Raw genomic sequence first — 15,663 nt, 5'->3', positions numbered from 1 at the left:
GATGACATAATGCTTTAAAGACTTGATCTAACAGCTGAAGAGGAATGTTTTCAATGTCAAGTTAATGTTTTAAAAATAAACCTTCAGAAAACCCTGCCTAAACTGTTTAGCACTGCATACTGAAAACATTGAAATGCAATAACAGTTTAAGGATTTACTGAACATTGTTAAGATCAGTCCTCAATATGTATACTAAATTAAAATATTAACTATTTATAAAAATATAAAGTTTCAATTGCTCGAGAGCAACTTTCAAAATTTGTGAGGGAAGGCTCTTATATCCAGCAATCCCTAGGAAGCTCAATAAAGAGTAGTCTTCTGCAGAACACAGTACCAACAAAAAACACAAAACTTAAACTCAAATGAGCAACACTTCCTGATCGTATTTATCCAAATGTTTATACTTCTGAATTTTCTCAACGAAGGCTTTACCTAAAAGCTGCTAACGTTTTTAAAGCATACCATGACATCAACTACAGCAGTGTTCACCTTCTGAGAAACAACACTGGGAATCTAACATTTACTATCAATGTCACCAAACCTCGGTTCTTTAGAAATACATCAACATGTTATTACGTATTTCTAATACTGGACATTTGAACTTCTTAATATTAAATTTCTAAGACTGTCAATAAATATTGTAGTTAGACTATGTTTCAAAATTATTAAGGGAAAAAACATTCCCTTTTTGTTCTAATCAACATAAATTCTCAAAATACAATTAAATAAAAAAGTAAAAGTGGATTTTTTACTCCTTGCAAATTTTGCTCAGTTAAAATGGGAACAAGCCCACTGGTCCTACCTTCAATAAAAACAGTTGATTCATAACACAGGTATAAAGATAACTTTAAGTATTTGCCAATCCCACAACAACAAAATGCCTTGCTAATCAGTTTTTGTCTGACCAAATCATAGGCTTAAGCCAAATTGATATAAACTGCAGTGTTCTTAAAGTGAAATTTCAACTTCTGGAAGAACTCAATGCTGAGCAACATTGGTGTTGGCAAAGAGCTGGTTAATGGTTTGTGTCAAGACTCTGTATCCAGACAGATTGCAGAGGGAAGATATCCAGTACGAAGAGGTAGTGAGAAAATGCAAGACAGAGGCTGGTAGCCAACAGGTTTGTCGTAGGTTGAGGGAGAGGGGAGGAGAAAGAGACGTGGAGGAGAGGAGATGATAAACTTATGGAACAAAATGGAGAAAGGGGACAGAAAACATGACCCAAGGAAGAGCAAACCCAGGTATATATAGTAGGTAATAAAATCAGGTAGGGAGGGGGTGATGAGTCCAGATAACGGGGGGAGGGGGTTAGAATAGGTGAACAGGAGAGAAAACTTGCATGAACTGCTGGGAGTAGGAAATGAACACAGGGGAATGGATAACTTAAAACTGGAAAAGTCAAATTTTGTGTCATTGGACTGTAATCTAAACAAGCAGAGAGTATTTGCTGCTGTTTTTCTTTGCATTTGGCCTCATCTTGGCAGTGAAAAAGATGAGGTCAAGCAGCTCATTGTTGGAATTGGGAAAGGAATTGTTATAGTGTGTATCCAAAGGAGGTGGCCACATGGAGTAGCAGGCAGTTAAATTTTACAAAGTCCATGCTATTATTGCTTACAACAATTTATAAAAATTGTAATACTGCAATTTATCGTGTCTGAAAGACAAGTGACATTGGCCAGATCACCCCTGAGCTGTCTATTTTCTTTAAACCAGTTTTGTGTCCCAAGATATTGGCTTATACAAAATCAATGATTCAAATATTTATTGGCTGTTGTTTAACTGGACAGTTCTGCAGAGGGACAAGATCATGAGTAGCATGTGTCACTGTATCCAAAAATGGATATGTAATGGAGAGATACTTAGGAGCATTGAAAGATGGCAACGATTTCAAAACAACAAGTGACCTTCTATTGTCTTCAAATTCTCACATATTTAATACTGATGCAAACCACATATTGTGACCCACGGCTTGTGGAGACGATTAGTTATTCAGCCATGATACAAACATCACCCAAAAACACTGCTAGGCAGTGAACGCCAAGCTTCATTCCCTTGAAGAAAAAGGCAGTGCAGTCAGCAAAGGTTAATCAGACAGAATAGGCACTACAGGATGCCATAAACTCTGTGCTGGATTTTTCTGACCTACATCAGAACACCATTTCCTTAGGGTTAATGACAATGTGGGGAATTATACCATCAGTGATAAATAGTACATTTTCTCCACTTGCTGGTATATCTACCTTAGAACAGACAACACCTGTAACTGCCCTTCTGGAATGGTACACAGCAACCTGAAATACTTCATACAAGTCCAGGTGCAAATGAAAGGAAGCAGCATTTTTAAAACGTGGTCCTCACCTCTGCTCTGACATTAATGCTATATTAATATTTTTACAGGGAACATCCATTTGATGCACGGAAATCTCACAGTTTCCTGCCTAGGTTCATGGTCTGATCTATTAGCTTGCCACATTCTCTGTGCTCTCTGCTGATTCTCTCAAGTACGCTGTACTGCAGCCTGAGAATACGGAAGCAAGTAATTTCAGCAGACGCCCAGTCAACAGAACTTCATAACATGCCGCATACACAAAATCTGGAAGAACTCAGCAGGCCAGGCAGCATCAATGAAAAAAAGTGCAGTCAACGTCTTGGCCCAAAAAGTCGACTGTACTCCCCCACCCCTCCACAGATGATACCCGCCTGCTGAATTTCTCCAGCATTTTGTGTGTGTTACTTGGATTTCCAGCATCTGCAGATCCTCTCGTTTGTGATTCATAACATGCTGCACTTCCCGCAGAATCCCATGATGTACGTCTACCAGAATGCACCAAACACGCATGGATTTACGGCAAAAAAAAACAAACCACAATTAAGTCATTAACAATTCCTTTAGATTCTGCTGAGGGGTTTCCTTCCTACTGTTCCTTCAGCTCTGCATGTTTAAGAGTGAGCATTGACCTCAAACAGCAGGACTGATATCAAATCAGCAGAGTAGACAATTACTCCTCTGCATTCTTCTGATAGGTATTCAATGCACTCATACCTGCCCACTAACAAGGCAGCACAGGATCTGCAGGTGCCATTCAAGAAAACACACTGCACTTACAATGGCCAAATAATACAGCAACCATTCTGAATTTCATGCATACTGTGGAATTGATAGTGTGATGCAGCATCTGCAGCTCAAGTACAAAATTGGCCTAATCAATTTCTGCAATATGGTGTTTGCAACTCACAGAACAAGTTTTCTCAATTATATTTAAGGTTTATGCAATAAAAAATGCCTAAGCAAAGAACAATGTCAACACAGAGCCTGATAATTTCACATTTGGGACCACTGAATTTAACTCACAGCATTTAATATAAATTAAATTAATTTTTGACATTATAATCTAAACTAATTTGGAATTGGCACCATCAGAATTAAGGCCAAGATAGCACTTCTTGTAGCAGCACACTTGCAAGTGTACATATGAATTCTGAATAATACTGTTTCCACGAACTACCAGTCATTTCCAATTAGTTTGTAAAGACTATGACAGTTATATTAAGTAGGTCAAATCAAGCTCTGCAAAGTTATTGATCTGCGTGAACATCACGTAAAAATCAAACTTTGACAGCTACGTCAAGTTTCAGCATAATTAAGTCATACCATTGTTATAGTTTAGCTTCACAATTTATTTTCTTCCCATCAAATGCTTGTATCATGATCAAAACATTCAAGATATACAATTATGAAATATATTCAAGTGATGTAAGATTCAAATTGCCATGAGTCAATATTAACCTACCTCAAGTAATTACCCAAATACTTAAATTGAATTTAATAGAGTAGTTGAATCTTTATGTTAATAATATTCATATCAAGTTAAAGGTTACCTGATACCTACTTTCCCAATCACTAATATACAAACCACACCAATATTAAAATGTTTGTATTTTAAATACAGATTAGCACTCACCTTGCTCCATGCAACATTTCATGTGCATAATTGTAGAGTCCTACTATTGCCTTCCGCTCTTCAATTCGGGATACCATAATCATTAGTGTTGTATAAGTTACGACCAAGTCCAAATAATTTTTGGTTAAATCAAAATTGACAGTCTGGAGTTAGAGGGAAGAGAAAAATTAATAAAAATGTTGTTGATCGTATATCCACCTAAAAATGTTAAACTTCTGAAATACTTACAATATCAAAGAAAACTTGACAAGCATCTATGGTGTTCAGTAATTCACTGACATGATCCTGTCAAAGAAACACATTTAAATAACATTTTAAGTTTCATAAATAAAACCAAAAGGTAGAATTGGAAAACATTTTTTAATGCTTTGAAAATATTTCTTTGTGCAACATTTTTTTGTTGCTGTTATGCAGTAGCAGTATATTGTAGAGGAAATTGTTCAACAATCCCAGTTCAGAAACTACAGAAACATAGGAATATAAAATTGTCACCATGTGTCTAGAATACTTCAAAATACTCAGACAGAAGAAACTACTGAGATGTATCCTGAAGGACAGAAAATATAACAGCAAGGAAATTAAGTTAAAGAACTGACTTGATACACAGAGAAAAAACAAACGAGGCTTGAGGTGTTAATAAAACCATCAGAATGCACAATAATTATCAAAATATAAGGATTATACTATAACAAGACTGATTCTTTTCTAATTAGCACTAACCAAGTGTATAAATATAAAGTTTTACATCTAAAGTGGTGCTAGAAAGCTTGTGAACGTTAGAATTTTCTCTATTTCTGCATAAATATGACCTAAAATATGATCAGATCTTAATGCAAGTCCTAAAACTAGATAAAACAGAACCCAATTAAACAGTAACAAAAACATTATACCTGTTCATTTATTTATTTATTAAGAAAAATGATCCAATATTACGTGTACTTATTGGAAAAAGTATGCGAACCACTGGGGTAACGTTTTCTACAAAAGTACTTGGAGTCAGGTGTCCCAATCAATGAGATGAGACTGAGGTATGGGTTGTAGAGGTGCTATGCCCTATAAAGAAGGCACACAAAGTCAGGTTACTGACAGATGTATGTATCTCTTTATGTGCACCATGCCTTGGATCAATTTTCAGAGGATCTTGGAAGAATTGTAGAAATGCATGAAGCTGGAAAAGGCTACAAAAGCATTTCCAAAGATCTGAGTGTTCATCAGCCCACAGCAAGAGAAACATAAAAGAGAAATTGTCTGCAAATGGAGGAAACTCAATACTGTTGCTATCTCTCCTTAAGAGTAGGCATCTTGCAAAGATCACACCAAGAGCACAATGTGCAGTGCTGAAGGAGGTGAAAATAGAACCCAAGGGTAACAGCAAAAGACGTGCAGAAATCTGTAGAACTTGATAAGTCTCTGTTCATGTGCCCACTATAAGAAAAATACTGAACAAGAATGGTGTTCATAGAAGGACACCACAGGTGCAACCACTGCTCTCCAAAACAAAAAAAACCAACAACAATGCTGCACATCGCAAGTTTGCAAAAGACTACCTGGATGTTCTACAATGCTTCTGGGACAATATTCTGTGGACAGATGAAACAAAAGTTGAAGATTTTGGCAGAAACGCACATTGCTATGTTTGGAGGAAAAGGGGCACTACACAGCAACATCCCAACTGTGAAGCATGGTGGAAGGAACATCATGGTTTGGGGCTGCTTTGCTGCCTCAGGGTCTGGACAGCTTGCAAGTGTTGAGGGAACAATTAATTCAAAATGGTATTAAGACACTGTATAGCAGAATGTCAGGGTAGCAGTCCATCATCGGAAGCGTAATACAAGTTGGATAATGCAACAAGACAATGATCCGAAATACAAAAGTAAACGAACTGAATGGTTTAAAAAGAAATTTCATGTTTTGGAATGGCCGAGCCAAAATCCTGACCTTAATCCTATAGAAATGTTGTGGAAAGAGACAAAGCAGTTCATGCAAGGAAGCCCACCAACATCCCAAAGTTGAAACAGTTTTATAAGGAGGAATGGCCTAAAATTCCTCCAAGGTGACGTGCAGGACTGATCAGCAGTTATTGAAAATGCATGGTTGTAGTTATTGCTGTATGGGGGTGGGGTGGGGGTGGTCACAGCAGTTACTGAAAGCAAAGGTTCACATACTTTTTCCAACAAGTGCATGTAACATTGGATAATTTTTCTCAACAAATAAGTGACCAAGTATAATGCTTTTGTGTTATTTATTTAATTGTGTTCTCTTTATCTAGTTTTAGGATATGTGTGAAGATCTGATCATATTTTAGTCGTATTTATGCAGAAATAAGAAAATTCTACAGGGTTCACAAACTTTCTAGCACCACTGTAGATAAAGTTGAATATATACAATAACTAATGTTCCAGGCAAATATTTTTAAAACTATTCCTTAATAATGCATCCCATTTATCTCTTCAGAACAAGACAAGTAGGAGCTCAATGGAACAAATGCAGAGGACTTCTCAAGGCTAGATTTAGACAGAACGTAATGAATGAGAGCAAAACAGTGGTAATTGGTAAGTGGAAATGGAGAGGAAATTAGATTATCAAGTCAGTTCTTCAACTTAATGACTGACGAGAACTACTAGAAAATTAAATACCAGAGAGGGAAAAAAAAGTGAACTTTGCTTAAATTTACTGAGCTAAACTGAACCTTCCTACACTCTTTCAATGATTGAATGTGGATAGATTTTTTTTAATATTCTGTTTATCACTGATCTTTTCCCAGCTTGTGAGATTTGTTTTTTCTGCATGCATAGGGTGTTTGATATTTCTTTGAATGGGATTCATGGTGTTTCTTGTTTCATGGCTGTCTGTGGGAAGATGAATCTCAGGGTTGTATACTGCATACATACTTAGAACTTTAAATTTGTTCTATATTGGTGGGTATCTATGTTGGCACCAGACTGTATGGTGACAATTCTGGGTTTTTCCCAAGTACATCCACAGGTTATGTTGTTTGTTAACACAAATAACACATTTCACTGTATGTTTCAATGTACACATGATAAATAAATGAATCTGATTCTGAATGTTGTTAGTTTGTGACCTAGCCTTCTGCAAGTCCAATTCTTAACTCTTCATACCTTTGACCTTGGCATTAACAAAATTGTGTAAAGAATATAGCATACAATTTGAACATCAAAATCATCTCTATTCATTAAACACCCAAAATGTGGAGATTAAATAGCGCTTCCTGCAATCTTGTTAGACAAGGCTTCATGTCCATCCATTGGCATTAAATAACTTAAAATTTAGAAGGCTTTTAGGAACTGAAATTTAAATTGTTCAGCACATTTACTAGAGCAGCATTAATTTCTCCAGAACAGAACTCCTCACTCATTCAGTATAGTCAAGATTAAGAATTAATCCAGTAAAAATGGAATTGACTTTATATTAGGATGCTGAACAGCATAACAGCCTTGAGATACCATATCATCTTGCTCACAGATCTTTATTGTGCAATGTGCTTACCTTGAACTCCATGACATCAACAAATGTGAAATAATAAAGTGCCAGATTCTTTAGAATTTCCTGCTTTTCCTTATGCAGTTGTGACAACTGTTGCTAAAATGGAGAGGAAGAATACTTTTAGTAGAAAAGTAAAATCCAAATTGTTAAATTCAATCCTGATTTTCAGACAGCCCAATAATACAATCTGGTACAGTACTGTTATACCACAAACATCAAACTCCCAGCAGCTGACTGGAGAGCAATTAGAGCAATCCATTCCACCATGTCCTATTGACAAGCATCCAAAAGCTACTTAATTTGGTAATATTAGTGAAACAATGCTGAAAGGTATTCATTTGCTTACATCAAAAACACTGAAGCCTTTAAAATATAAAAAAAGACCATCAGGGATCTCAGAATATTTGCTGTTTATTGTCTGTAGCAGTGCCATAACATTAATTCCACAGTCACATATTTTCCATGTTGCATTCCTCCAAATCTAAACTTGCTTCAGATTGGCACAAAGTAAAACAGAATTACAGGTTCACAGAAATAAATCAATGACCTCTGCTTATTTGATGCTATAGATTTGGATATCCCTCTTGGCAGAAGCAAAGCTGGGTGCAGCATTGAAACTAATTTTGGAGTTTACACTGGTAGTTTCATGACATTTTTTAGAAATAATTTGCAATTTTATGATTTTTGTATGTACACCTTAATGATAAAAAACAAGTTTAAGAAATCACATGTCACAGATAAGCCTTGTTTAATGCCTTTAACATTAGATAGAGGATTGAGGATTGGTTAATTAATCGAAAGCAGAAAGTTGGGATACATAGGTGTTACTCTGGCTGGCAATCAGTAGTGAGCGGTGTGCCGCGGGGCCGATGTTCACAATATACATCAACAATCTGGAAGAGGGGACCGAGTATAGTGTATTTAATTTTGCTGATGATACTAAATTAAGTGGAAAAACAAATTGTGCAGAAGATGTGGAGAGTGTGCAGAGAGATATAGACAGGTTAAGTGAGTGGGCAAGGGTTTGGTAGATGGAGTAAAATGTTGGTAAATGCAAGGTAATCCACTTTGGAAGGAAAAATGAAAGCAGATTATTATTTAAATGGTAAAAAAAATTGCAGCATGCTGCTGTGCAGAGGCTTGGGAGTGTTTGTTAATGAATCACAAAAGGTTGGTTTGCAGGTGCAGCATGCTATCAAGAAGGCAAATGGAATGTTGGCCTTCGTTACTTGAGGGATTGAATTTAAGAGCAGGGAGGTTATGCTGCAACTGTACAGTGTACTGGTGAGGCTACATCTGGAGTACTACATGCAGTTCTGGTCTCCTTACTTGAGGAAGGACATACTGGCTTTGGAGGCGGTGCAGAGGAACTCTATTCACTGGAATTCAGAAGAATGAGGGGAAATCTTATAGAAACATATAAAATTATGAAAGGATCAGATAAGATAGAGGCAAAAAGGTGAGACTAGAACTAAAGGACATAGCCTCAAGATTCAGGGGAGCAGATTTAGGATGGAGATGAGGAGTAGCTGCTTTTTCCAGAGTGGTGAATCTATGGAATTCTCTGCCCAATGAAGCAGTGGAGGTCACCTCAGTAAATATATTTAAGACAAAGTTGGATAGATTTTTGCATAGCAGGGGAATTATAGCTTATGGGGAAAAGGCAGGTAGGTGGAGATCAGCCATGATCTTATTGAATGGCGGAGCAGGCTGCTCCTATTTCTTATAGAAACATAGAAACATAGAAAATAGGTGCAGGAGTAGGCCATTCGGCCCTTCGAGCCTGCACCGCCATTTATTATGATCATGGCTGATCATCCAACTCAGAACCCAGCCTTCCCTCCATACCCCCTGACCCCTGTAGCCACAAGGGCCATATCTAACTTCCTTTTAAACATAGCTAATGAACTGGCCTCAACAGTTTGCTGTGGCAGAGAATTCCACAGATTCACCACTCTCTGTGTGAAGAAGTTTTTCCTAACCTCGGTCCTAAAAGGCTTCCCCTCTATCCTCAAACTGTGACCCCTCGTTCTAGACCTCCCCAACATCGGGAACAATCTTCCTGCATCTAGCCTGTCCAATCCCTTTAGGATCTTATACGTTTCAATCAGATCCCCCCTCAATCTTCTAAATTCCAACGAGTACAAGCCCAGTTCATCCAGTCTTTCTTCATATGAAAGACCTGCCATCCCAGGAATCAATCTGGTGAACCTTCTTTGTACTCCCTCTATGGCAAGGATGTCTTTCCTCAGATTAGGGGACCAAAACTGCACACAATACTCCAGGTGTGGTCTCACCAAGGCCTTGTACAACTGCAGTAGTACCTCCCTGCTCCTGTACTCGAATCCTCTCGCTATAAATGCCAGCATACCGTTCGCCTTTTTCACCGCCTGCTGTAGCTGCATGCCCACTTTCAATGACTGGTGTATAATGACACCCAGGTCTCGTTGCACCTCCCCTTTTCCTAATCGGCCACCATTCAGATAATAATCTGTTTTCCTATTTTTGCCACCAAAGTGGATAACTTCACATTTATCCACATTAAATTGCATCTGCCATGAGTTTGCCCACTCACCCAACCTATCCAAGTCACCCTGCATCCTCTTAGCATCCTCCTCACTGCTAACACTGCCACCCAGCTTCGTGTCATCCGCAAACTTGGAGATGCTGCATTTAATTCCCTCATCCAAGTCATTAATATATATTGTAAACAACTGGGGTCCCAGCACTGAGCCTTGCGGTACCCCACTAGTCGCCGCCTGCCATTCTGAAAAGGTCCCGTTTATTCCCACAAATGTTTATGTTTAACACTTTGACCTGAACCCATTTTAACACCATATCAGCTTCTAAACTACCAATTAGCAAACACAAAATTAGTGCAAATATTAAGGTTTAATTTGTTAATGCTTTGAAATTCTGTCTACTACATCAAAAAAAGCACATTAATAAGGCTATGTAATTACGGTAGCATTTAGCTATTATGGGTTATACACAGCAAGTGAATGCACTTACCACATTATCCATGTATGTCAAGTTAAGCATGCAAAAAAAAGTTGAAAGACAATGTAAAATAATCTTAAAGCAAACTCCTGCACAACTTTAGCAGAACAAAATAAAATATTGGTAGGTCAAGTTTGAACCCTTTTTTTTAAATTAAAAGGGACAATAGGTTTCTCTCCTAAATTATGCATTTCACCCAAGATCGTTCACACAAGATCAGAGTTTTGACATGGTCATAGTGAAATGAGTGTTTTGCCCAACATGCAAATTTTTATCTGTGCTTATTCATTCAAAAAGATGGCCACAGAGCATTCATGAGGCAAAACAAAACTGCATAGACTACATGGGAGGATTTGGCTTTATAGCCCAGAGAAACCCTATGATCTTGGACAACGTTGAAAAAACAGAATTGAAATACTTAAAATACTAATGAAAAAAATTTTAATGTTTAATCTTGTATTCATTTTTTGTTAAAGTAACAGCTCCATCATGACCAAAGGCCTCCCCATCAAGGGATATTTTCAAAAGGAAGAGGCACCAGCCTCTCTACCAACAAGGGCGTCTTTAAGAGGAGGATCCTCAAGAAGGTGGTACCCATCATTAAGGACCCTCACCATCGAGAACATCCTCTCATTACTATCAGCAATGTGTTTCAGGAGCCTGAAGACACACCCAACATTTCAGGAACAGTTCCTTTCCCGCTGCCATCTGATTACTGAACAGTCCGGGAACCCATTTTGCTCTTTTTGCACTTTTTTTTATAACCCTCATTGTAACTTGTAGTAATTTTATGTATTCCATTGTACCACTGCTGTAAAACGAATTTCATGATATATGTCAGTGACAATAAACCTGATTCTTACAGAAATATAACAGCTTTTGTGATTTCAAGAAAATAGCATCTCAAAATGTACTGTGGAATAAAGGGAAAAAAAATCAGCCATTGTATTACAAACAAGAGAAAAATCTGCAAATGCTGGAAATCCAAGCCACACACACACAAAATGCTGGAGGATCTCAGCAGGCCAGGCAGCATCTATGGAAAAGAGGATTTGCAGATCAGGACACTGCATTTAACAGAGCTCCAGAAAGAGGGAGAGAGATTACCTTCACAGTACTTTTCTCCCCATCAAAGAGTAACAGATAATGTAAGACAAAAAAAAGCAGAAACAAATTGGTACAAACTTGAAACATTTTTTTTTGAGAGTCCAGTGGTGATGGCAGTTTTGTAAAACAGGTAGCAACTAAAGTGAGGGAAAGGGAACCAGAAAGAGAAATTGTGTACTTAGCAATGAAGTGGGAAGAGAATCTAGGAAACAAATGTTTGTTTCATTGGAGAGCTGAACTTGAAGAGCGTAGGGGTAGCTTTGTTCTGTACTTCATTCAGAGCTGCAGCTGCATTTATCCAAGTGGAAGATTTCTGTCATATTTCAGATTTGTAGCCTACCTACGATAGGCTTTAAGCAAACAGGAAGCAGGTCATTAACTTCTAACCTACTCCAGAAGCCACAATGCTTCAATGATTGTCCATTAAAATTCCTTGTTCATGATGCTGACAGTAGGAGATTTGGTGATACTATCTTTGAATGTTACAGAATAGTGGTACAGTATTGTCCCTGTGAGGTTTCTCTCTATTCATTGAGCTGGGTTAGTCAATTCTTTGATAGTAATTACAGTGTAAGGGGACTGCCGATGTGCAAGATCCAAGTGTATTACGGTTGATGGCTACCTAGATTATCTGGATGATTTGCTTTAAATCCATTTGACTTTGCACAGCAGCAATGATACACAACACAGTGGAAGTTGAAGACAACATGCTGCAGGGATCATTCATACTAATACTGTTATGGACAAATGCAGGACCATGAACAATGGGTGAGGACATGGTTAAATTCACTTTGTTTCGCTCCCTTATTACCTAAAAGTTTTTTTTTGCTCAGGAGTAACTTAACTATGAATGACTGCCAAATAAGTTCCCAACTATCATACATAATACCCCCATGCAACCAGAGTGCTTTCAGGTGGTACCTGATCTCCAATGCTGATTCACTGGACAGAATGAACATGAAAGAGCTAATGCCCTGAGCAGAATGATCAATCTTGTGAAGGTAGATTTAAGCTCACTGGGGGAAATAGTACAGGAAAGTTGAAGAAAACATTTGCCCACTCTGAATACACCCAAAGATTGGTAGATCTGGAACTTCTGGAGAGGTGGTTTTAAAGATCACAGTAAATTTATTATCAAAGTACATATGTCACCATATACTATCCTGAGTTTCATTTTCTTGTGGGCATTCACAATGAATACAAAAGAAATAGAATTAATGATAACGCAAAGACCAACAAACAGCAAATGCACAAAAGACGGAAAACCACAAATACAAAAAAGAGAAACAAAAAGTAGTAATAATAATAATAAATAAAACAACAAATACCGAGAACATGAGTTGTAGTCCTTAAAGTGAGCCCTTGGGGTGTGGAATCAGTTCAGTACTGAGATGAGTGAAATTATCCAAGCTGGTTCAAGAGCCTGATGGCAGCAGTGAAAGCATGGCGTGGATGATGGGGATCATTGATTGCCCTCCATCGTTAACAACTACATACCATTGTTATTGTTTCTACGAGTTTAATAAGGCATATTCATGGATTGTAATGGTGAAGCCTGTGTGATTCAAAATCTGTAACTGTTACTTGATAAAGTCTGTAGAACTACTCTCCCAATTTAGCAACAGTGCAGACCATCACGAAAAGAACAATTTTTGTATAGGCTGATTTGCAGCAGATTCTGGCAGTCCATCAGGTTAATAACAGCTGATCAGTCAAGTTTTATCCTTTTGTTTTATCACACTAAGTGAAATCAAGTAGTTTGGCTGGCCTTTGTACGGCACCTGAGAGCCAGTCACTACTGTGATCCTGAAATCATGTAACAGACCCAGGACATCCTGATTTTCCACCCTACATGATATTGGAGTACAAGGCATGTTTTCACAATTTCATACAATTATTGAGGTTACATTTCTATTGTAAATAATTAAGCAATTTTGTGTTTTAAATTAACCAGTCACCATGTCATTTGATTTCCTGTAATGACTGTTGTACAAAATATTCTATAGTTTAAAAATGCACTACCATTTATAAAATTGGATCACTGGTGCAGAATTAAATCCACTGTCATTCAATTACATGTTCTCCAATTACTGAAAAAATCATTCAAATATTAAGAGCACCAAAAGTAATTGGCCAATACGGAAAAAAAAAATCTTCCAATCATCCTGTACCTGGTGACAAAGACTTTGACCTGCTGTATAGCATTCCACAATTGCATTTCAGGCAATCAACCACACCTACACACATTAGCCACATTCGGTATCATATCCAAACTTCAGAATACGCAGATACATTTTAATAGAAGTTGCAGTGCAAATGCTAGGTCAAAGTGCAAGAAACTCCTGCAGAATTCTGCTGCATTGAGAAACGTGAATAATATTTCATCCTTGTCCCTTGTACTTAAACCTGATCATATAAAATTCTCAATTTTTCCTCTAGGCAGACCAGAAAGCAAACAAACCCGAAGAAAGAAAAATGGTATAGGGAAGAAATTTTTAAAAAACAGATCATTGTGGGAACTGATATTCTAGTCGAGAAAGCACCCAAGGCGAGGCTAGTGTAGAAATGCCAACATTAAAGTGCAACACCTGTTGGCAGTGCTCTGACACATTTTACAAATTAAGTATCAGTTATCTACAACAATAAATTGAGCTAGACAGTAAAAAATATTTAAAACTTCATAGCACTGTGGTTCTGCTGTTGTTGAGTGGAACCTGAAGTAACAACATACTAGTAGGGGAAGTCCTAAAACTGAACACATATCCCAAAGACAATAAATCAGCATTAATTAATTTTGGGTATTTGCCAGTTGTACATTTTCTGGTGCATGTTTAACAAGGGACATGTTAAATCCCAATTCTAACTACAGTATTTTCCTTTAATAAGGCTATCATTAAACAAATGTACAAGTGGAAGATGAAACAGAAGCTTAAAATAGTACCCTTTCGAATACTATTGTTTGCACTAGAAAGCTTATTCAATCTCCACTCTACAGACCTGAGTACCAAATAGCCCAGATATGCCCATACCAGTGATTATATTAAAGACATGTCTTTGGTACCATTGTGCATCCTTGTGTTGGCATTGCCCATCCCTGTGTTATGAATGACTATCTTTTTATTTACATACATCCACAATGATTCCGTCCACAACTCACAAATTATACGAAGTCACTCAACATGGTAACCATACCTTCACTGTACAGTAATGAATGGTGTTGATGAGGGCCAATTATTGTGAATATTTGTCTTCCCATGCCTAATTACAATTGTACAGAATTAAGATATCTCAAGTTCTATGGCTAATGTTAAGTATCATTGCATGTTACTTTGTTTAATGGAGTATCATTTCACAAGTATCAATAGAAAGGATTGCTTGTCAATTTTCAATGCAACCCTCCACAGTAAAAATATCAGTCAGTGTTTTTAAGAGGACAGTGTCCAATTACTATGGGTAGGTTACATACAAACAGCTTTTCTTCCCTCAAGACTACCTCTCAATTAAATTTAATATTTATGGGAGCTTTGTTGTATGTACAAGTCAGGTCATTATAACCTGGGGAGGGCCTATCTCCATATTTCTATTTATAAAGCCAATGATCTCATTTGCTTAAACTACTTTCTTCACCTGCTCTGCCAATGTCAATAAACCATGCACTTCCATCTCAGAATTGTACACTAATGGCAGTTACACATATGCTTCCTCATAATTAACAATGAGATAGGAGCAAGGTTCCAATAATCTCAGAGAACAGCAATGGTGTCTTATTGTCATTATCAATCTATATGACTACCATCATACTTGATCATTCCCTACCCATTTGAAAGGGCATATCCACAAGGTGGAAACAGGCTTGAAAACACAATCTGGAAACTGGGTTCCATAAAATCTAACTGTGTCAAACAAAAGCAAAGAAACCTCCTACTATTGACCACCAATTAATCCTTCTGTTGCAGAATTATTTCTCCACTTGGGTAAAAAAAAAATCAAACAATGAGTGCAGCAAGGCCATGGTAATTAGTGCAATATTAGCTACAATTAAGAAACTGATTAGTTTCCAATAACTTATTCAGCTTGTAGAAGAGAA

The 15,663-nt window shown here is 37.4% G+C and overlaps 1 protein-coding gene across 4 annotated transcripts in view; it reads right to left on the bottom strand.

The window, feature by feature from the left end:
* The window catches only part of nckap1 (NCK-associated protein 1), a 157,955-nt gene that overhangs the window by 114,592 nt on the left and 27,700 nt on the right, over positions 1 to 15,663 (bottom strand). For 2 of the 4 annotated variants that reach the window (XM_063052029.1, XM_063052031.1), the window contains 3 exons: positions 7,473 to 7,565; positions 4,191 to 4,247; positions 3,963 to 4,105 (listed from right to left, as the gene is read on the bottom strand). In XM_063052029.1, coding sequence (XP_062908099.1) covers positions 3,963 to 4,105; positions 4,191 to 4,247; positions 7,473 to 7,565 — 293 coding nt within the window. The remainder of the gene's footprint in view (positions 1 to 3,962; positions 4,106 to 4,190; positions 4,248 to 7,472; positions 7,566 to 15,663) is intronic. The other 2 variants (XM_063052030.1, XM_063052032.1) reach the window with 1 other exon arrangement.

The sequence above is a fragment of the Mobula hypostoma genome, chromosome 6, assembly GCF_963921235.1.
Source record: "Mobula hypostoma chromosome 6, sMobHyp1.1, whole genome shotgun sequence".
Taxonomy (NCBI): Eukaryota; Metazoa; Chordata; class Chondrichthyes; order Myliobatiformes; family Myliobatidae; genus Mobula; species Mobula hypostoma.
Note: the sequence above shows the minus strand (reverse complement) of the source record. Positions and strands in the feature narration are given on the sequence as shown.